Source organism: Taudactylus pleione, unplaced genomic scaffold (genome assembly GCF_031769625.1).
Source record: "Taudactylus pleione unplaced genomic scaffold, aTauple2 ptg000959l, whole genome shotgun sequence".
In the NCBI taxonomy this organism is placed as follows: domain Eukaryota; kingdom Metazoa; phylum Chordata; class Amphibia; order Anura; family Myobatrachidae; genus Taudactylus; species Taudactylus pleione.
In genome coordinates, this window is record NW_028285360.1 from 4,403,772 (window position 1) to 4,427,893 (window position 24,122).

The window sequence follows — 24,122 nt, forward strand, 5'->3', positions numbered from 1 at the left end:
AGTTAACTACTACCGGAAAATATATATCCAATTGAGTTACAATGCGGGAAATGTTACCTTGGTTTACTTGGTCTATTAAGGGAATGTCACCATCCAATACACAATCTGTGATAAATTTTGTCACGTCGGTATTGCGTGGTAGACAGGCCCTTAACAACGCACGCCAATCTTTATTAGTTGGCTCATGAGAACTACCCAAATTTCTCAAAAATCTTTGACATTTGGCTAGTTCCTTTTTGGGATCGGGGAAATCATTTATGATGGAATTTAGTTCTGCTCTTGTCCAGGGACAATGCATGACTGCTTCCTTCGTGGGCACAACACCGTTCGCATCTGCATTTCCATTCGGAACGGTTATTGTTCAAATGAGATGCAGACCGGCAGCGCTGCTACCTTTGACCTTGTTACCTGGCTGGGGGTTTAATCTGCTGCTGCTACGTATGGTATTAACAACTTCCTCTACGGGTGCAGAGGGTGTTAGCACTTCCCTACTTCCCTTGCTGTTACCGATGAAGATGGCGGCACCACTCGTGATTGTGGTGATGCAGCATGGGAAATGGCAGACATTACAATAGGCTCATCATCCACATCATAAACATTTTCTTTATGGTTGCTTAGGAGAGGGTACAAATTGCTTGTTACATTTTTATGGGTATTTTTGATAACTGTACTTGCATCTCCATCCACATAAGGTGGGGGTGGTGAGCGTGAACTGCTGGCAATACTCTCCACAACACTACCTTGCTGCACATGCGCGCCATTTTGCGGCTCGCCCATAATGCAATTTAGCATTCTCTGGTAATGCGCTCACAACGCTAGTTTGCATCGCTTGCACATTTTTAAGCCACGCATCCCCTTCATGCTGCCACAACTTTAAACATTCATAATATTTTACCTTTTTCTCTCGGGAGCGCATCAGACTGATGTGATCCCTGACATTATCTAGTACATTTTTATCAAAACTACCAATTCTGGGAAACTGTCTAACACTCTTCATCGTAATTTTAAACCATACATCACAATACCTTATCGCATAAGTACTGTACTTAGTATGCATAATATGATGGGCCTATCCAAACGGCGCTTCCATTAGCAGCACATCATTGTCTAACATCTCTATTGTTTGCATGGCCCCCATTCTGAGACAACTCCTATGCTTTTCAATAAAGATTTAAACTTGTGAAAGACAATCAAGATACTTTCACTTACCTGTGTACGATTTAAACGGCAGCGCCCACACACCTGGATAAGATTTGAAAAAGGCAACTTCCACACCCGGATAGGATTTAGTAAGGCAACTGCCACACGTATGGAAGTTTAAGTCGGCTACTTCCACGCACCTCTCTACAACAAAGACAACATATACACCTGCTACTGTGTATAGAACGGTAAGCTGCTTACCGAGCGACTAGCACTTAGCCCTTAAAGGTCATACGGTACCTCTAACTGTAGGGAACAAGTTACCCCTACCAACAAATACTCACTGTCACACTCTTTTTCCTGCGCAGAAAAATACACATTAACCCAGATATTGATAACAATTGAAAAATGTAAACCTCAACGGCTTTATTTAAACACGAGGCAGCACAACCGGAAGTACGTATACGCTATTGTGCGACCAGTCACATACACAATAATGCGACTACCACACAACCGTATGACAACTTTTTAGCTGCATACGGAAAAGTGCATCTTTACTGTACGCAAAACTGCGACTCAGCCGCGTGCTCAATACTGCGGCACCCCTTTAAACGTTAGGTTCTATCAACAAAGGAAAACAAACTTTTTCCTCTCTTGTCCCTGGATTCTAGTCAGCTTCCTTGGCTCACACGAAAACAGATAGCGATCTTTCAGCACAAAGGGGTTGCAGGTAAACCCTGCATGTGGCCACTGCACCCTTTGCTGAGATATCGATAACCGTATGTGCCGTGTGAGTAGGTAAGTGACTTCACGATGAGCCCCCAACTAAGGATTCTGCCTTCGAACCTCTATATACCCCTGCCTATACCTTCTAATATCCTACCTATAAACCTTTAAGGATGACGCTAATTTGCGTACACAGTCATACAGTAAATAAAGACTCCAGACCTAGAATCTGTGGTTCCAAAGCACAAAGTATTATTCAAGTACAGCAGTTACACGCTAAGATCCTCATGGATCTGTATAATCTCTTTGCGCTAAGATTCTAAGTACAATTATACATACGCAGCGCTCTCTGGTCCAGATGTTAGGCATCAGCAAGAAGCCCCTCGTCAATCAACATTCAGCACAAAGACTAGGAACCCAGGGTCAGAGCACACATATTTATACCCCCCAGAAATAAACAACACAATAGAGAAGATTGTTGCTAATACCATTGGTCCTAAAGGAGAGGGCATATGTTACAAGGCATTTAACAGGTTGATTCAAATAGACACAACCCAGCCTCTAACAACTGGGGGTCTCTGGTTTCCTGTCTCATGCAACATCCTAACAGTTGTTCATATAATGTACATTCTGTTGCTTGAAGTCTCTGTGGTCCATAAGTTGAGAATGCATGATGCGATCTCCACACCGATGGTACCAGAATACTGTTGAGAGAGTACGCATCAGTACAATTCCAAACATGGCTTACTTATCACATATAAAACCTTAGTTACGAAATAACCTTTATTTCATAGCAATTCTAGTAAATGTGCATACTTGAATCTTATACCTTAAAGCTTATTAAACCTTTTATGTGAATATGTAATGTGTAAGTATGCGGGGTGTGATGTAAAGACGCTAGTTAACTTGGGGCAGATGCGTGCACATGAAGCTAATAAACAGTGTTTTCATACAGGATCTTATGCATTCGCTAATATGCGACTAGTTAACAGCGCAATTGTGCGTATTAATGTGTGTATGAGAAATGGTGCACTTAAATCTCACTTAAAATAAGTGAACACCTAGCAGTGTGGAATGCTGAACCTTATAGTTCCATGACTTGCACATGCCCCAGCAGCCCTCACCCTTTTCAGGCTCCAAAATACTGGTTTTTGTTCTCCCAGGGCCTGTGTGGATGAAAATTAGCACAGCTAAAAGACCCAAACCTAAGACAACACTCTTGGCTTTGAAGGTATTTTATTGTAGGAAGCCTGCTAATGTAAGGTGCTACAAACGACCCTCTTGCTCTATTCGAGCAGGGCCACCTGGAGTGAGAGCAGACGTTATGTCCATGAAGCTTGTCTTCACAGACTAGTTGTCACGTGGCCATTTGCTCTGTTTAGCTAATGCAATCCAATTTTGACATACTGTACAGCCATTTCTGAAATATATCCTTTAGGGGAATTATAATAATATACACACTTTATCCAGAGCACCCAAACTACGTAAAGTCATGAAATGGGCTTTTGAATCGCCGTAACTTATGGCGATGGTCACAGATGCAATCGCATGATGCTAATAGTAATATCGCCATATGTACTAAAGTGTGAGTTTATCTAAAATGGCACTTATGCGGCCATTCGCAAAATTCCAGCTTCGACAAAATAGGGTGAAAAAGTGGGCACAGGCACCAGATTTTGTCATTTTGATTAAGAAGCTGTAGTTGTGCAAGGGTCAACTAGCCTCAGTCAACAAATTTTTCACTTGGAACCCACAGAAGTTGGTCAGGTACAAATGACCCACTTGCCATTTGCCTTGACCAACAAGGATTTTGGCATAAAAAAGGGTGGTAAAGTGGGAACAGGCACCAGATTTTGTCATTTTAAATAAGAAGCTGTAGTTGTGCAAGGGTTAACTAGCCTTGGTCAACAAATTTTACACCTGGAACCCACAGAGGGTGGTCAGATACATATAACCCACTTGCCATTTGCCTTGACCAACAAGGATTTGGGCATAAATAGGGTAGTAAAGCGGGCACAGATACCAGATTTTGTCAATAAGTACCTATAGTTTTACAAGGGTTAAATAGCCTTGGTCAACAAATTTGAGTTAATCCCCAAATTAGTAAAAGCCCTACACCTCTGAACATGGTCTGGTATTGGAATACAGGATTAAAAAACGGTGTGGGGTTCCCCTTTTTTTCCAATAACCGGCACTAGGCTGTTTATAGGGAGATGGGGTGGAGTAACACTATGCTGGGGAGACACACTTAGCGTGATGTCCTCCTGCCATCATATTAACCAGCCCCAAACTATTCAGCACAGTTCTGGAATCTCTCTTGAAGTTGGTACACCGGCAATGGCGTAATGAGGGGTGTGTGGGGGGTACCTTGCCCTGGGTGCCATCTGACAGGCCCGGCAGAGGGGGGGAGTTGCCGGCCAGGGCAATGTTCAGTGCTGTGACCAAGTGTTTGATCCCAGCACCTTAGTCCTGCAGTCCAGTGAGATGTGTCCCCAGCAGGACACATCAGTGTCTGGAGCTGGGACAGTATGTCTGTTTCCAGAGCCAGTCAAGGACTAGCGGTGGCTGATATGTGATGCCGGGTGCTAGCTGAGTGCAGCTCATAGACCGCTGTCCATTGAAGGGTGACAATTTGAGCCAATCACAGAAGTGACAATTTGAGCCAATCGTGGCGTGCGGACCAGCAGCCTATAGAAAGCAGCCACAGTGAGTCCATCGTTGTAAGCCACGTCATGGCTGGCTACGCCCGTGGTGTATGATGCCAGACGTCGCTGGGAGGAAGAGTCAGTTTGGCGGAAATGGGCAAAGAGCTCCAGCGGCTGCAGAAGAGGCGAGAAGACACCGCGCTCAAGAGAGAAGAGCTACGGCCGCACAGCTGTTGGCTAGAACGGGCCAGCGGCAGAATGCAGCTGAGGACCAGAGAGTGCTGCAGTGGTTAGGAAGTAAAAGAGCGAATGAAGCTTCTCACCGCAGCCTCTACCCCCGGACAGGTAGGCCCACTATGAGGCCTTACCGTCATTAACCCCTCCCTAGACCACCAGCTTGTCAGGCACTAGGTGCATGGGGGTAATCAGGCCTTAGCCCTGTGGTACTAATAGGTGGGCATTACTCCCGTGCTCCTAAGGCTATAAGTGACCCTGGCAATAGGCCCAGGTCACATAAATAAGGGGGGTGCCATTTGCTCAACTTGCCCTGGGAGCCAAACACCCTAGTTACACCCCAGGACCTTAGACTGCTGAGGCAGTGGGAGTTGGCCAGCTCAAGGTGAAGACTACAGGAAGCCCTGAAATGGTGGTAGTCAGCCCACCTCAGAAAATGAACACATAGTGTACGTGGCTGAACTAGACTTAGTTCAGCCGAAGACTACTGGTCTGGTAAGTCTAATTGCATTGTATTTTCATTCAATTGCATGCTATTTTAATTGTCAGGCATTAGGCTCGTGGCCACTGTAAGCGTTAAATTCTAATCAGCAGGGACGGCCTTTGTTAGGTGGACAATAAGCCCAAGCCAGAGAGGGAACTAATCCCACAAGGCATTAAGCATTATAGGGTTCATTTGGGTTTCACATAATTAACCCATTGGTCGGTGGGTAATAGGCAATATATAGTGTCATTGACCCCCTAGAAGGCAGGCACTAGGCCTGAAGCAGCAGAAGATCATTAAGCCCTATAGTACTGTTGTTCTGATTTGGGCAGCACAGATGGTGTAATGGTTAGCATTACTGCCTCACAGCACTGAGGTCATGGGTTTGATTCCCACCATGGCCCTACCTGTGCGGAGTTTGTATATTCTCCCTGTGCTTGCGTGGGTTTCCTCCAGGTGCTCTGGTTTCCTCCCACACGCCAAAAATATACTGTTAGGTTAATTGGCTCCCTAGTGTGTATGTGCATGTGATAGGGAACATAGATTGTAAGCTCCACTGGGGCAGGGACTGATGTGAGTGGCCAAATAATCTCTGTAAAGCACTGCAGAATATGTGGGCGCTACATAAATAACTGGTAATAAATAATAAAATAAGAATGTATTGTGGTTTGTCATCTCGGCTACTGCAATTAGGCCTCCATTAAAAGGTAGGCTGTAGTAAGGTACCTGCTTGTGATTATTGTAATGCTTTGTAACTGTATTATTTCATTGTCCTGTAACAATTACTACATTTTTGGTGTAGATGTATTGTTGGGGAGCATAGGGGTAGCATGGTGATATGAAGTGCACTACATCCAGTCTGTATTGCTGTTGGCAGGGTGCTGGTGTATGTATGAGTAGTCAGGTTGGTGTGTGTGGTACACATTAAAGAAAGAAGTCAGTATAGCTAAGCCGTGTGGGTGGTTGTTTTTTGTGTTTATTCCAGGTACTGAGATCGGGAATATTCGTCCATTGCCCAAATTATTTATGCCCAAATCCTTGTTTGTCAATTCAAATGGCAAGTGGGGCATATGTATGTGACCACCATATCTGGGTTCCAAGTTTGAAATTTGTTGACCGAGGCTAGTTAACTCTTGCACAACTACTGCTTCTTATTCAAAAGGACAAAATCTAGTGCCTGTGCTCGCTTTACTGCACTATTTATGCCCAAAACCTTGTTGGTCAAGGCAAATGGCAAGTGGGGCATATGTATGTGACCACCCTATGTGGGTTCCAAGTTTGAAATTTGTTGACCGAGGCTAGTTAACCCTTGCACAACTACTGCTTCTTATTCAAAAGGACAAAATCTAGTTCCTGTGCTCGCTTTACTGCACTATTTATGCCCAAAACCTTGTTGGTCAAGGCAAATGGCAAGTGGGTCATATGTATGTGACCACCCTCTGTGGGTTCCAAGTGTAAAATTTGTTGACCAAGGCTAGTTAACCCTTGCACAACTACAGCTTCTTATTCAAAATGACAAAATTTGGTGCCTGTCCCTGCTTTACTGCCCTATTTATGCCCAAAACTTTATTGTGCCAGGAAAAATACAATTGAAATTTGTGTAAGGGACACAATTCTTTGTTTACATAGTGTTAACTTATTTAAATGTTTTAATATAACATTTTCTGAATAAGAAGCTGGAAAATGAGTAAGAAGCTAGAAAATGAGAGATATGGTAAGAACTTACCCTCGTTATCTCTTTTTCTTCGAAGTCCACAGGGTTGACCTTGGGGTATACTTTGGGAACCAAATCCGGGCACCACGCAGTTAAAGCTTTCAGCTCCCAGGATGCACTGAGGGCCTAATTCAGACTCGCTCGCAAGCGGGTCGATGTTGGCCCAGTGCGCATGCGCACGAGGGAGCCGGCTCCGTCATGCACATGCGCGAGACCCGGATAGCGATGGCCAAGCCGTCGCTATGGGTCTCGCTACAAAGGGGGCGTGCTGTCGATGGTGAGTGACAGCACGCCCATTTGGTGGGCGTGCTGGGGGGCGTTGCTGCCAAGACAGAGGCGTTCCCATGGGAACGCCTACCGTCTGGGGCCGGCCCCACTGACATCACAAGTGATGTCAGTGGGAGTGCTCTCGGCTCTGATAGAGCCGAAAGCACTCCAGGGCTTGCGGCAACGAGACCCTACCACAAGGGTCTCGTCGCAAGCCCGATGATCTTGACCATCGCGACCATCTATTTGGCTGCTCGCTATAGCTGTGGGTGGTCACCCACAGCTATGCGAGCGGCCAGGAGGCCGCTCTAAAATTAGGAAGGAAGGCCCTGATTCAGAGCGAGCGCTCTGTCAGGGTCCGGCTCTGAATCAGGGCCCGAGTCCACTCTCCCTATAACCCCGCTCCCCAGCCAGAGGCACCTCAGTTTGTAAGTAGCCAAACCCAGAGGAGGAAAGAAAGAGAGAGAAGACTGGAACACTCAAGAACCATACTCACAGAGAAGGAGACGGGAAAACCGGTGACCAGTAACACAGCCCATATGTAGCCAGGTGCATCAGTGCGGGTGCCCTGTGGACCCTATGGATTTCGACGAAAGAGAGATAACGAGGGTAAGTTCTTACCATATCTCTCATTGTCTTATTCTGGGTCCACAGGGTTGACCTTGGGGATGTCCCAAAGCAGTCATAAGTGTGGGGACGCTCCTGAGATGAGTATCCGTCGCCCAAAGGAAGCATCCTGAGAGGCAAAGGAATCCAATGCATAGAACCTTAGAAAGGTGTGGACAGAAGACCACATGGCCACCTGGCAAGGCAGAACAGCCGAGGCGCCACAGCGAACCGCCCACGGGGTACTCACAGCCAGAGTAGAATAAGCATCAACAGAAACAGAAAGGCCTTCCTATGTGCCAGCCCCTGAGATAGACTTACGAAACCATCTAGCTAATGTCTGTTTATCGGCCGGCCAACCTTTCCTGTGAAATCCATAGACCACAAATAAGGAGTCTGATTTCCTGAAGGAACTTGAACGGACCACACAAATCCGGAGAGGTCGGACCACAGTCAATGAGGCCACCCCAGCCAAGAGGACTGGAGATTGAAATGTTGGTACAATAAGTTTCTGAATAATATGGAACTTAAAAACCACTTTAGGAAGAAACACAGGGCAAGTGCGACTCACAACCCTGTCTTGGTGAAATATCCAGAAGAGGGAGCCACATGAGAACGCTCCCAATTCCGACACTCTCCTGGCAGATGCAAATGCCATAAGAAAGAGTACTAAATCACGTAAGGGCTATCAAAACTAGTCGTTCAAATGGAGGCCCCAGGAGGGCATGAAGAACCACTATCAAATCCCAAGGAGCCCCTAGGGTGGATAAAGGGAGGTAGAGTTTTGAAAACACCCTGAATGAGGGTCTGGATACCAGAGAGTGGAGCAATTCCACATCCGAACCATACCGATAGTGCAGAGACCCGCACTTTCAGGAAGGCCAGGTGGAGGGCAAGACCCAAGCCAGCTGGAAGAAATGCTAGAACTTCCGGAAATCCTAAACACCGGAGAATCGTAGTTACAGGTATGATACCATAAGAATTATGCATGCCACATTCTGTGTTAGATCCCAGCAAAAGCTGGCCTACGCGCTCTAAACATCCCAATGATGACAGAGCCAGAGAAGCCTTAGGACCACAGTAGTGACGCAGTCAAAGACAAACGACCCAGGTCCAGGGAAAGGCAAGGACCCTGAGACAACAAGTCAGGATATTGAAGCAGCAGGAACGGAGTGTCGATGGAGAGACTCCAAAAATCTAAGTACCAGAGACTTCTGGGTCAATCTGGAACCACCAGCAGGACAGAACCTCAGTCCCGATTGAACTTCCGAAGGCCTTAAAGAAGGGACACTGGAGGAAACAGGTACACAAAGTGGAAAGTCCACTTCACTGACAACGCGTCACCGAAGGTTGCTTCAGTACCTCTAGTTCTGGCAGTGTGTGATAGTCAGGAGGCCATGAGGACCACCTCTGGGGAGGTCCCCTCTGCTCACTAGGAGTTGAAACCTCTCATGGAGAAGAGACCAGTCCCCGGGATGCACGTCGGCTGAGGATGTCCGCTTCCCAATGGAGAAATCCTGGAATGAACACTGCAGAGATGGCCAGGAGGAAACCCTTGGACTATGTCAGAATGTGTGACATTCCTGTCATTGCTGCCCAACTACGAGTGTCTCCTAGATGTAAGCCACTGTTGTGACATTGTCGGACTGAACCTTTACAGGTTTACCGTGAAGTATGTGTTAGGCCAGAGCGAGGGCCCAAGACAGCTTGAAGTTCCATTAAGTTGATTGGCAGGGCAGAATCGACAGACGTCCAACTGCCCCGAAAGGGGTGCAGACCGGTCACTGCGCCCCTGAAACTGGCGTCCGATGTAAGGATTACTTTAGATGAGATGGCCATAGCCACCCAGATAGAGAAACGCACCGCTGGAGAGAGCATCATCGTCTGAACAGTGATCCGATGGAGAAACCCATTCCAGCTGGAGAGGATCAGTTTTTGCAAAGGCCTGGAAAGGAACTGAGCATATTCCACCCTTAGAAAGCCTGGATTCCAGAACCCGCATTACAGAGTGTAATGACACCTGTCGACTGTGGGGGACATCCACGCACTCGTAGTTGAAAAGTGGAGATCTTGTCTGACGTCCGAAGGATTCTCAGATTCTGTGAATCCAGCAGGGCTCCCAGATGAATCATACCCTGTGAGGGATTCAGGGAGGACTTTTTCCCAGTTGATTAACCATTTGTGCTTGTGAAGGAAAGCAATGGTTAACTTGAAATGGCTTTAAAGTACCTTGGTGATCCGGCTAAGAGCAGAAGGCCGTCCAGATACTGGAGCAGACTGATACCCTGAATAGGTGGGCTGTCATAAATGCCATAAATTTGGTAAACCCCGGTGGGGCTGTGGACCGTCCAAAGGGCAGAGCCCGAAAATTGGAAGTGTTGCTGTGGCACAGCAAACCTGAGCTAACGCTGATGGGAGGGCTCTATATAAGGTACCTGTAGGTACGCGTCCTGAATATTCAGCTATACCATAAAGTCCCCAGGTTCCTTAGCTCGGATGATGGAGCGTAGGGGTTCTCTCCTGAGCTTAGACACCTTTAGGAACTGATTCAGCGATTTGAGATAGAGGCTAGGCCAATGAGGACCATTCGGCCTCTGCACCAGAAAGAAAGTAAAACAGTCCAGTCCCTTACTGAGATAGTGGGGCTGGCATAATTACCCCTGCTTACCGCAGGACTGTATAGCTTTCTGGCTTTGTAAGGCCTCGTTTGTGTCTGAAGAAGAGCCTGTGTAGCAAAACATGTGGGGAGGCCGTACCTGTGAGAGACTTCAACTCTTACCCAAGCATCCGTGGTGACTTAACACCAGCATTGGGCGAACTGAAAAAGTCCGCATCTCACTCTGGGATCCCCCAGATGAAGGCCTGTCCCGTCAGGAGGTTTATAATCAGGTTTAGAAGCAGGGCATCTGGAGTTCCAGGTCTGTTTGGTTCCGGGTATGGCAGTCCTCATGGTGGCCGACAGCTTAGGAAAGGACTGGCCTTTAGGCCTCCCCCCGAGGACAAAAAGACTTAACAGATTTAGTCAGAGGCCTTGAAGTGGAAGTAGCTAAAGGCGGAGATTTGCAGTTTGCGATACTGCCCACGATGCTACAAACTTGTCAAGGTCAGGACCAAACAAGATCTCCCCAATATAGGGTAATCCATTTCAAGGCCTATCTCGGAGTCCACCTCTACCTTCCATGAGCGCAGCCATAGGCTATGGTGGTGGATACAGTCGCAGCCGAAACTCTGAAGGTTAGGAGACTGGCCTTCAATGTTGTCACTCTAACACATGAAACCGCATTTTGAATCTTAGCCGCATAAGGCATCCGATCCCCAGAAGTTTTTGAGGGAAAGAGGTCTACAAATGCATCAACCCAGCACTCAATAGCATTAGCCACCCATGCGATAGCCATGGTTGGACGGGCAACAGTCCCTGAAGGCGAGTATATTGATTTCAGGCAAAGTTACCACATATGTATTCTTTAGAATCTGTCGGAGCAGGGATGGGAGGCGTAGTAGCGCTCTTAATCAGACGAGTAACATAAGAATCCACCCCAGGAGGTGATTCCTATTATTTGCAATGACCCTCAGGGAATGGGAAACATGAGGCCAAACGCTCTTGTGATACCTCTTATCTGGCGATTGCCATGTGATCCACTTGCTGGTCAGAGAGCAGGGAAACAGCCAAAGACACTTTAATGCTTAAACTGAGGGTGATTTGATTTAGGTGCAGGTTCAACATCCTCTATAACTAGGATGGACATGACCGCCAGCACCAAAGCAGGGATAAAAATACTTGATTTAGGCTCCCCCTCGTGTGAAAGGGATAGGAGTCCGATACATCATCCAGTGCACCCTTGGCTGGCGATCTGTGTTAGACAGCAGTGCAGTCTGGGAAGTAACCACAGGGCGTTTATTACGCCATCTTGTGTTTCTTAGAAACGACATCCACCCAGGGTGGCTGTTGTGGTAATCCCTGCAAGTGAAATGACAGACTGTTGTGGTACCTGAGAGAATTTGAAAAACCCCGGTAGGGAGCAATAGACTGTGTCACAGGGGTAAACCGCAAGAACTGCAACACCCTTAGAGGGAAGGGTAGCATGTGGAAGCAACCCCAAGTGGGTTACAACTAGGGGGCCGCCAGGCGATCCGGAATGGAGGCCAGGTCCGAAAAACAAACCGCCCAAGGGGGATCCTGTAAGGGGCCCGGCACCTCATGCCTAACCCTTTCTGAGTCAAATCCTCCGTACCCACACCTGCAACACATGACTTTCAGGATAGCAAAAATGGGTGCAGTATCGTGCTCTATTTCCTGGTCAGACATATCTGTGGAAATATCTAGCAGCGCTATACCGGTCTTGACTGACGCTAAGATTAGCTGCAGGGACCCATTATCAGCGTATGCAACACACAGTTCCATCTAAAATATGGCAACATGCAGCACGCAACCGTATGTGACAAATCTCACAAATATTGACAAGTATATATATGTGAGGTCTCAGAACCACCCTAGGTACACCTCTATTAGGACAGATTGTAAAGAAAAGGGATAGATATATACTGACAGGGGAGAGAATAAAGCACAGACAATCAGCACTAGCATAAGTCACATACAATGCAGAAATCTATATACATAAATAGTACATATAATATACTGCAAATGTCGATACATTCTACTGCCCAGATTCAGTGTCTTGGAAGGCTATAGCGCTGTGTACACTGACCTAAATGGTGAGGTACGCAGGGTACTGGACTCACTGTCATCCGAGGAGATCTGCTGCTGCACCATAGAGGAAATGGCCGCCTGGAGACCTCAGAGGAAGTGTGGTCCACGGAGGAAGCAGCTCAGGGACGCCAGACCACACACAGGAAAGGTGCACTGAGCTGAGGGGAGGAGCCGCTAGATAGGGAATGCTGCCTCCCCTGGCTAGCAATTAACCCGTGACGCTGGTTCCTGCTGCCGGCATAACTCCCTGGTGGTCTAGCGGTCACACGGGGTATACCTCCACAGAGGGGGAGCCCGCCGCCGCTGCTAGCGCCTCCGGTCTGTCCCCAGAGACCAGTGGTATAAGACTGCATGCACTTGTGGGTCACAGCACGCGACTTACCTGATCCCGGTGATCCGGCTGCAGCCTTGGGATACCTCCAGAGACCGGGTAGAACAGACTCTAGGGTCCCGCTGCGATCCCCAGATCTGTACTGGCGTCGTGGCGCTGGCGGGGTGTAGAAGCGGCAGCTTGGACGTCCAATGGACAGTCTGCCGCTGCCGCTCTGAAGAGTTAAAAAAATAAAAACTCTTAAAATATAAAGTAGCTTAGGGGCTGCTAATCAGCCCCCCCTGTGCCAACGGTGACCTGACTCCGGCCAGGCACCAACTTAAACTAGCCTTTGGCTTGGGGGCGGGGTTATAGGGAGAGTGTACCCAGTACATCCTGGGAGTTGAAAGCTTTAACTGCGTGGTGCCCAGATTTGGTTCCCAACCTATACCTGTGGACTCCCTATGGACCCTGAAGAAGAAAATAAATAAGAAATTAATAAGTAGCTGACCTAATAAGAAGCCAACTTCAGCCTCGTTTTAGCGAGACCTGTTCTGAGAATGGGAGAAGGGCTATATGAAGAACGGTTGCTGCTATATGAGAACTGAGGACGTTTAACACGCACAGAGATGTCATAAGAAGGTAAAAGCAGAATAAGCAACTGGATAAGGAAGAGCAGGGCCACATACAGCAAATATGAAGTGCATTTATGAAAGAGAAATGTTCTGAGAGGGCATTAGTATTATCATCCTTTATATGGTGCCACAAGGGTTCCGCAGCGCCTTACAAAGTACAGAAACAAATGAGCACACAAGACAACAGTTCTTAACAGTACAGACAATGCAGGACAAGTACATGATTTATAAACAATGCTGTATAACAACTAAATAAGCAGCAAGGTGTCAGTAACCAAGTTCTATGAGCCATTGTAAATGAAAGTAAAAGTAAGGCAAGAAGAAGCACGTGAGGGAAGATGATTCAGAGATGGATGCTGTTACCATTGCTGCTCACTGCCCCCGCTGCAGGTTTTCGCCTACTTAATACAAAAAGCCCAGCTGGCAAAGTCTAGTGCTGGCAGTGACCCTCCCCCCCTGATATTGCAGAGAATGGAATGGCCCCAAAAACCCGCCTAACCCATGATATCCCCAAGCCTAGGATCATGATGTGGGCATACACACACCTCACGCCCAGACGTAGGCAGCGCATAGTAAAAAGAAGTTTTCAGCATCCTCCAGCAGTGAAGTGGTTAGCCCGTATAGGTGACGTCATGACGTAGAGGGGCCGCTAACACCGTGCGTTTTGTCACGTGGTAACGTAAGTGTGCGCGGTGCTCGGCGGCAAGATGGCGGCTCCTGGGACAGAAGGACCGTCCGGAGCGGTGGATGACGCGTTCTCAACGTATTACACCGAGGTGACGCTTGTTTGGTGTTGGGCGGAAGCTCAGGGTACAGCATACACATAAGCTGGGGCGTCATGCAAGTCACGGGGGTAGTCTCTGTGTGCAGCGCTGAGGCAACACTGAGGGTTTTCCTCGGGCAGTTACTTATCCCCGAAAACACAGCTGCTGCTACATTATAATGGTCCGCATGCATCTGGGCCACTGACTGCACATCGCGTATTGCGGGCCTGTGCTGATCCCAGCCGGCCGTGGTGTGTGTGTGTGTGTGTGACAGCTAGGCTCGCTGCGCGGGTTCCTGCAGGTTCAGTAAGGTGCTGGTGCTTACAAGGAACAAGATCAATGTGAGCATTTGTATAAACACCTGCAAATACATAGGATTGCCTTTTTGGCTGCCACCTACTGTGTTCCACTTTCCCCTATCCCTCCCTTCAGAAGCTGTGGCTCACCCCCAGAAAATCTATGTAGTGATTCAATTGTTTTGGCCACCAGGCCCCGAGGCTGCACTTGTAACAAATTTCTGCTCACAACCTCTGGAGGTGCAGAATTCTGCATAAAGTAGAGCTTTGTGGCTGGGTGCAAATGTTGGGCATGCCTTACCTGCAGCGTGCCCAGCACTTAGCACGGGAGAAGCCACTTTATGCAACTGACCCTGTTCATATGGGCGTGAGAATGTTGCCACTTCACACAATTGAATTGCCCCCTATGGATAATAAAAGTATAATATTGTAAATAGTGATCTAAAAAAAAACAATGGGTGTAAAACTGAGCAGACTGCAACCCATGCGATGCCTGCTTCCTAAGGGGAGATGTATCAAACCTTCTAAAGGGGTCAAGTTGCCCATAGCAACCAAACAGCTTCTAGCTATGATTTTGTTGGCAATTAGACACATTTACTATTTATTCTGCCCTACAGTGGTTATGGGCATATTACTAGCACAGTATTTGGTAATTTGACAATTTGTTTTAAAATTAGATGGGTAAGTAACTGTGCTCTGTTCTATGTTTAAAGTGTATATACACACAGAGATACGTGATACTACGACATAGCGGTGCCACGAGGATGGGCTTGCCATGTGTACAGTACAGTTGAATCTAATTTTCTGGACAGTTGCATCAGAATGGGCATATTTTATTTTGCACTTTATAAAGATTGGTATTTTTCAGGGCACTTGTCATTGGGCTGGCTCTATTCAATTCAGCGCGATGCTGAATGGCCCTGGGAGGGAGCTCCCAGAGCTATTTAATCACAGGACCGACTAAAGGATTTCTTCTCGCACTCCTCTAACGGCGCGAGGAGAAATCCGACAAAAGTGCTGGCCACGAAGCTGTTTTCCTGCTTAGTGCAGCGCTAACAGCTGCACGACCGGCACTTTAGTAGGAGAATGACAATTCTCACGACTAAACACCCAGGTTAAGTCGTGACAACTGGCTTTCTCCAACGGGGTTCTGGACTATAGACAGACGGTAATTAGTTAGACAATGTTTAGATAGACACCAGATGTTAGGCAGTTAATAGTTAGACAAGGATTAAAGTTCGACACAGACAAAAGTCAGACACACTAAAGTTAGACGTAAAAACTTTGACAGGTACAAAAGGTCGATAGTGTCAAAAGTTTGACATGAAAATGATCGACACAAAACTAGTCGACTTTTTTTTATATATATATATTATATGTATATATATTTTTTTTTTTTTAGGGTTAGGCATTTACCCCCACGGGTAGGGTTAGCCACTTACCCAGATGGTAAGGGTTAGGCACCATGAGGAGGGTTAGGGTGAAGATTAGGGCTAAAAAACAAAAATTGACGACACACTTTTTTTTCTTCTTTTTTTAAGGTTAGGGTTAGGCACTTACACAGACGTTTAGGGTTAGGCACCAGGAGGGAGGGTTAGGGTGAAGATTAGGGCTAAAAAAAAGTTTTGTTTTTTTTTTTAAATTGTCGACCATTTTCGTGTCGACCTTTTTACCCTGTCAACCTTTTGTACCTGTACAACATTTTACATGTCTAACTTTAGTGTGTCAGACTTTTGTCTGTGTAGAACTTTTATCCTTGTTTAACTATTAACTGTCTAACATCTGGTGTCTATCTAGACATTGTCTAACTAATTACTGTCTATCTCTTATACCACACCCTCTCCGACTTAACTGGCAACTGTCGGACCAAACAGCGCAGTGAAGTGAATAGCTTTGAGAGATCCCTCCCCGGGTCTGAATTGACTCGAGCCCATTGTATTCATTGGTAAATCCTTGGGCGTATTTACTTCAACCTTCAAACATACAATTTTAGAGCTATTATTATTATTATTATTATCCTTTATTTATATGGCGCCACAAGTGTTCCGCAGCGCCTTAAATAGTACATAGAACTAATAGGTGAACAAGAAACAAGTAACTTACAGTACATTACAGTGCAGGACAAGGACACGACTTATATACATTGCTGAAATAGTGATTAAAGCACTCACAATAAGCTGCCGGGAGTTGGCAGTCCCGTGTGTGCCCTAATGGGTAGTAGAGAGTAGAAGAAAATGTAAAGAGAAGCACATGAGGGAAGAGGTCCCTGCTCATGAGAGCTTACATTGTAAGTGGAGGGGTGGGCAGACAGACAGGCATGACACAGAAGGGGAAGATAGGAAGGAAAGAGCATGAGGTGGGTTAGCTATGAAAGTGACCTGTATTCCTAGCTGTGCCATTATGCATGGACAACTAGGACGAGCTGTATTATTATTTTACTTACCTGTAGAGAGAGAGTGAAATAGATTTCTTACTGAATTGCAGCCAAAGCATGAAACTTATTAGGCACTTGTTTTTAGCAATCAAAATAGCAGCTGTATATGGTCCTCCCTGGACCTGGTTGAGGTGTACATGTGTGTCAAGGAAATACACAAATTCAATAGCACTTAGTAATTCTGTAGTTTTCAAAATCTTTAGCCCCAGGTGGAAAGCCTTATCTCATGGGAGTTTGTATAATTCAACCTAAGAAGGGAAACATACCAGTAGGCCAGTATGTAGTCAAGAAGCCGGCGGTCGAAATGTTGACAGCAGGCTTGCCGACTGTGGAGGTTAGAGTTAGGCACTAGGTGGAGGTTAGGGTTAAGCACCCCCCTAAGGGAGGGTTGGGGGGGAGTGAGGTAGGTATAGCATACTTACCTGCCCTGTTGGGATCTGCGCTGTTCGATCCCGGTAGACCATAACGGTGCTGTATTAAAAAAATATTAGTACACCAAAAAAGATAGACAATAACTTATCTGTTAGTACGGTATCATCGTTTCTGGCAGTCCATTTCTGAGAACCTCCTTACCCATAGAGAGGTATTTTTGGAGTTGTCAGAAGTCTTTTGAAAAAATTTGTTAAATTGTATTCTGTGTTTGATTTCCTTGATGGTTTTTATGACTGCTTAATAGATATTCAGTTTACTTGAGGGTCTTGTTTGAGTAAATCTATGATAAATATATTCCAAGTAGAACTTGGGTAGTTGCAATAAACATACTGTACAAGTGTATTAAGATCAATAATGTTTAATAAACTATAAGCAAAAGTTCAACAGATACAACATTAATGCTGTGGTTTTCTTTTCTGAAAGAGAACTCTAAGTTTGTGTATTTTAAATATTGTAGAAAATATTTTTATCTTAATGTTTGCTATTTTTTTTACACAGGTTAAGCAGATTGAGAAGAGGGACTCTGTTCTTACTCCTAAGCAGCAAATAGAGAGGTTGATTAGACCTGGATCTTCCTATTTCAACTTGAATCCTTATGAGGTACACTTGATCTAATAATACTTTTTCAATTAAGAGAACAATATAAAAACTACAGAAAGCAGTAACAGTAATACTCAAAAATATATAAGCTGTGGCAGTCTTTCCCAGTAACTTGCTTGTAGTTGCGGTCTTGTCCAGTAACACAAGCACATCTTATAGTGCTCAATTGGTATAACTGCTGTAGGTAGTATCAGCAGTTATACCCCTTATACACCTCAGTGTTTTCCCCAGAAAAGTTTTCCAGCCGGGTGGCATCAAGAATTAGCCGGATGGGAGCCTTCGCAATAATAAAATGTTTTAAACCCTGACCTTATAATGATTTCAACTTGAAATAACATTTTATATATTAATTCTCCTTTTCTTCTTAGAGGCCCAGTCATTTGCAGCTTTTTCATAAGCAAAGTCTCTAGGATCTGGTCTCTCTCTAGTGAAATCAGCATTAGTTTATTTAGTGCTGGCACCACAGAATTTTTTTTTTTATACAGCTCCCAGACACTTTCCCCACTTGCTGGCACCACAGAAATTGTTTTCAGTGTTCTCCCCAAAAAATTTTTCCAGCCGGGTGGCATCAAGAAGTAGCTGGGTGAGGGCCTTCGCAATAATAAAATATTTGAAGTCCTGACCTTTTAATGATTTAAACTTGGGGCACTCTCCCTGGCTCCAATACGGCGCATCCCCATACAACCTACTACCTGGCACTCCCTCCCACCCCAATGCGCCATGTCCTGTCGTCCAGAACCCTCACGTGTCCTTGTAGCCGGAGCACACAGATGCCAGACGCACTGAGAGCCAGGGGTATATCGAAGGGTCCGAGCACCCCTCCCCCATATTTTAGGTAAAACAAAAAAATTTGTTGCTCCCTTTCCCATCACATATAAAAATCAAGATAGGTAATGAAAAGAGGCTGTTACTCACTCCCTAGTTGAATAATAGCGTAACCGGGTGCCTTCTGTGGGAGACGAGGTATGTAGCTGATGTAGAACAGCAGCACTCACAGGACTTCCAACACAGAAAGGTTATATACACATAAAGCTATATCAACTTTTCAGCTGAATAACAGTCTGCCAAAACTTTTGCTGTGCGGCTGCACTAATGACCCAGGGTCCCCTCTCCCTTCAGCAGTAGCACACCTCTTCGGATCACATCAGTAATGAAGATCCGATCTCAGACACTGCTGGCCAGGGTGTACTCGCCCCTCCTAAATCCGGCTCTACCTGCCCTCCTTTATTATGAGACACTGCTGCGGCCGCTGTGTCACAGAGTCGAGACTCCAGAGCTCTGTGCAGCTGTCCTGATTGACTGCAGAGACTCCGTTTGGATAGGCTGCAAAGACTCCATCCCACGAAGGGGGCAGTCCCACCGGTGATAATGGCGTCACATCTGGCAGTGTTTGCAGAATATGCGCTATGGCGCGTATTTACGCGGTACAGGCAGCGAGGGACTCGCTTTTTAAAAATGAGCGAGTCCTGCAGGACACGCTCTGTTACAGCTGGCGAATAACATTTTCAGTGTCTCACTGCGTCCCCAATCAATCAATGCAGCTGGCAACATCTTGTACAATAGCCACCTGAGACCTCTGGTTCCCGGTCACATGATACCACCAGCCTAGTTGTCCTGTCCTCAAGGATCTCCGGGTATGAGCAGCCCCCACTGTGAGGAAGGCGGAGCTGCCACTTAGCAGCCGAACCCGAGCCTGGAGACTGCCCATGTCTCTCTTCTCCATACTACCGCACCGCTGCTCTGGGGCTCCGGATCAGGGAGGACAGCTCTCGGTAAGTACAAAACCCGGTCACCGAGATGGTGAGGGGGAGGTGTTTGTGTGTCCTGCGGTGTGGGTGTATGGAGTGCACTGTGCAGCTCCTGGGTGTAGGGAGGGCACTGTGCAGCTCCTGGGTGTAGGGGGGGCACTGTGCAGCTCCTGGGTGTAGGGGGGGCACTGTGCAGCTCCTGGGTGTAGGGGGGGCACTGTGCAGCTCCTGGGTGTAGGGGGGGCACTGCGCAGCTCCTGGGTGTAGGGGGGGGCACTGCGCAGCCCCTGGGTGTAGGGGGGGCCACTGCGCAGCCCCTGGGTGTAGGGGGGGCCACTGCGCAGCCCCTGGGTGTAGGGGGGGGCCACTGCGCAGCCCCTGGGTGTAGGGGGGGGGGGGCACTGCGCAGCCCCTGGGTGTAGGGGGGGGGGGCCACTGCGCAGCCCCTGGGTGTAGGGGGGGGGGGGCCACTGCGCAGCCCCTGGGTGTAGGGGTGGGGGGACACTGCGCAGCCCCTGGGTGTAGGGGTGGGGGGCCACTGCGCAGCCCCTGGGTGTAGGGGGGGGGCCACTGCGCAGCCCCTGGGTGTAGGGGGGGGGGCCACTGCGCAGCCCCTGGGTGTAGGGGGGGGGGCCACTGCGCAGCCCCTGGGTGTAGGGGGGGGGCCTGCGCAGCCCCAGGGTGTAGGGGGGGGGGGCACTGCGCAGCCCCAGGGTGTAGGGGAGGGGGGCACTGCGCAGCCCCAAGGTGTAGGGGGGGGCATTATGCAGCTCTTAGGTGTAGGTGCACTGCACAGCGCCAGGGTGTAAACTCCTTGATGTAGGGGCACTGCGTAGCCCCTTGGTGTAGGGGGTCACTGCGCGGCTTCTGGGTGTAGGGGGTCACTGCGCAGCCCCTGGGTGTAAGCTTCTGGGTAGGGGGGGTCACTGCGCAGCCTCGCAGTGTAGGGGGGCACTGCGCAGCCCCTGGGTCTCTGCACTTACCCCCCCATAATTTGTAATGGGACCCAGAAACAGTGGAGAAGGACCCCGATTTGTTAAAGTAAGGGGTCCCCGGGACCTACAAATTTTCTTCGCTCAGCACGATCACTGATCCGGCATCTGTGTCCACAGCAACAAGTACACGTTGGGGGTGACTTGGCGACATGGGACGAGGCACATTGGGGTGGGAGGGAGCGCTGGGCTGTTTCTGCTGGGCGATGCGCCCGAACAAAACAGCCTGGGGAGAACACTGATCAGTGAGTACTGGACACCCCCCTGCAGTGGTGAAAAGGGGACATGCCCCTGTTTCTAGTGACCACGGATGCTTTTCGGGCACTCTCGTGCCTTAGGTGCAAGCAGAGCAGTGCCCTTCAGCAACATCCATCCTGCCCACCCTAGAAGGAACACTAGAGGAACTCGATATCAGGATGCCCGGGAATGGACTGAACTATCTAGGTCCCCTGGAAGAGAAGTTTTGTGAATGGTGGGAGGGAGATTATTGGTGAGGTGAAACTTGCTAAGTGCTTGCCTTCCCACCACACCTCACCACCACCCACTTTTCCGTGCAGTGGAGCAGTCCAACTTGCTGCTGTGACTTCCAGGAGTGTTCCTATTTCCATGCAGTCATTTGGGACACTGGGCCTGATTTAGCTTTGGGAAAAGAGTAAGCAAAAGCAAGTAACTGCGCATCTTGGTAAAACCATGTTGCACTGCAGGTGGGGCAGATTTAATATGTGCAGAGAGATTAAGATTTAGGAAGTGTGAGTCCAAACTGATATCTAAATTGCAGTGTAAAAATAAAGCTGTGAAGTATTTGTGGGCTACATGTAAAATCAGCCAATATTTACCGCACATACAAAAAAAATATGTATTTGCACCCCTTGCACTGCAACATGGTACAGTGTTACCTGCTTTTTCTGCTGAATCAGGCCTACTGTTCAGACCCTACCTTCTCTCCTCTGCAATTGCTGTCTGCAGTTCCTGGTTTAAATAGAGCACTCTAAACACTGATTTGCTGGATGAAACATGTGACCGGAGTTGCTGGGAGCTGGTTAGACAGAACAGATCATGTGATGCAGTCCATGATGGCAGAAGAACAGCGGGAACTGCCAGGAGTAGACTACCAGCCACATTTATTGATAAGTGACTAAATACTTTTGGGGTGCCGTAGGTGGCCAGTGGGGATATGGATGGCCACAAAGTGACAGTGCTGCTCCTGGTAATGGGGTCCCGGACTTGGGGTTTTTCCTATTCTTGCATGAGGATCGGGCAGTCTCACATACAATGCCCTCGTTCCAGCCAAAAGTTGTCATCTTTTCACATTAACAAGGAGATTGTTCTTCTTACTTTCTGTTACTCTTCTAGGAATCCGAATGGTTTGGCTCTATTGACTATGGTCCGGCCCTTCACCTGTTTTTGGACCAGTTCTCGCTTAGGTGCACAGTTTCTCTCCTGGTGCTTTATAATAAGTGTGGTTGGCCAGCTGGAAAGCAGCCTATTGCACAGTGGATCCTCTGTTATCCTCCAGGCGTACTCCAGTATGGGGAGGCCAGCTCCATAGCAGGTGTCAGCGCACTGTACCAGGGCAGTGAGTGCTTCCTAGCCTGCTCTGCACAGACTTCTGCAGAACAGTCTGGCCACTTGGTAGTCTGTTCACACCTTCACCAAATTTTATATTTTTCTGGTTGTTGCATCCAAAGATGCTAGTTTCATACTGCAGGTTTTGCATTCAGGTTTTTCTTTGTGTGCCTTCCCCTAGAGATGGTTTTTAAATGTCTTGTGGTCTAGTGTCCCCCCATATTGGATAAAAGAGAAAACAAGATTTTTGTACTTATTAATTCTCTTCTTTGATTCCATGTGGGGGACACTGCAGTCCCACCCTTAGGGGTAGGTTTACTAAAACCTCTAAAAACAAAATGTGATGTTGCCCATAGCAACCAATCAGATTGTAGCTCTCATTTCTCTATTGCTTTCTAGGAAATGTTAGACATAATCTGGTGGCTATGGCAACACAACCACTTGTCTGTTTAAGAAGCTTTAGTAAATCTACTCCTTACTGTTTTTTGTTCATTGGTTTTTGCTGGGTTATAAATTACACTGTGTCTACCCTTGTTATAGGGCTACTTTTGAAGTTGTACTGACAACCAGGGGTTGCAGTGAGGGAGGATCTAGCTGTATCAGACTATTAAGTGCCAGCTCCTACAGTCCAGTGTCCCCCAGATGGAATCGAAGAAAAAGTTCACCAAAGTTTTTTGTTATTCTCTCTTGATCTCTCTCCATCTGTGTTGGCCTGTGTTACTGACTGTCTTTCTGTCAATACATCTTGGATGTCCCTTCGCCACCTCACCCTTAATCTCTCATAAATTGAGCTAGTAATAATCACTCCAGTGAACAGAAGTAACCTTCTGATATTAGTTCTGTTGAAAACACAACAATCAACCCTACTTTTCAAGCTTGCTGCCCAGGTGTCGTCCTTGACTCACAACCGTCCTTTATTCTTTTTTACCTTTATTTTATGGCGCCACAAGGGGTCCGCATGATCTTACAACTTACATAAACAAAGTACAGTGCTAACATCACACGAAAATAGTGCAAGAAAGTTACAGCACAAAACATTGCAGAACATAATATGAAAAAACGATTTAAACATTGCAGCATATGCAGTTATAATTCTCTCAAAAGCAGCAGCAACTGCACCCTTATGGTTGGTGCAGCTATTGCTAATGGGGAGGAAATGATTGTATAATTCAGTGGAAAAAAAACACAAAAGGGAAGTGGGTCCATTCTTAACATTCCAAATCCTGTTACTTCTAAGTAATATTTCCAGAATATGCACATATCACACACAAGACGCAGCAAACACTTTAATTCATGCACACATTATCGCCTTTATTGACTATTGCAATAGCCTCCTTACTGGTCTTCCCCTAACCAGACTTTCACCCCTACAATCTGTTTTGAATGCAGCAGCTAGACTGATTTTCCTTGCAGAATGTGCTGCTGCTGCTTTGTCAGTCTTTACATTGGCTGCTTGTATCTTCGCTTAATCCAATATTATTATACTTTTTTATACAATACTTTTGCTAACATACAAGACCATAAATAATACACCAACATACATTTGTTTGCTTATGTCAAAATATCTTCCAGCAAGACCCCCTCTGCTATACCCAAGATCTGCATGTCTCATCCACACATATTACCTGCTCCCATTCATGGTTACTGGACTTTTTTGGGGCATCACCCACTCTGTAGAATACCCTCTTTCGCACAACAAGATTTCTAGCCTCCAAACCCTCAAGTGTTTCCTGAAAATTCATCTCTTCAGGCAAGCTTCTCAAATTCCAGAAGCACCCATTCATCCTCCATAGACTGTAATACCCAACTCAAATTTCTTTA

General features: G+C 47.0%; 1 protein-coding gene across 1 annotated transcript in view; it reads left to right on the forward strand.

Annotated features, from left to right (window-relative positions):
• The first annotated feature begins 14,091 nt into the window (after positions 1–14,091).
• Positions 14,092–24,122, forward strand: part of DNAJC8 (DnaJ heat shock protein family (Hsp40) member C8) — a 78,067-nt gene continuing 68,036 nt past the window's right edge. The window contains exons 1-2 of the mRNA XM_088459965.1: positions 14,092–14,245; positions 17,894–17,995. Coding sequence (XP_088316091.1) covers positions 14,177–14,245; positions 17,894–17,995 — 171 coding nt within the window. The 5' untranslated portion in view covers positions 14,092–14,176. The remainder of the gene's footprint in view (positions 14,246–17,893; positions 17,996–24,122) is intronic.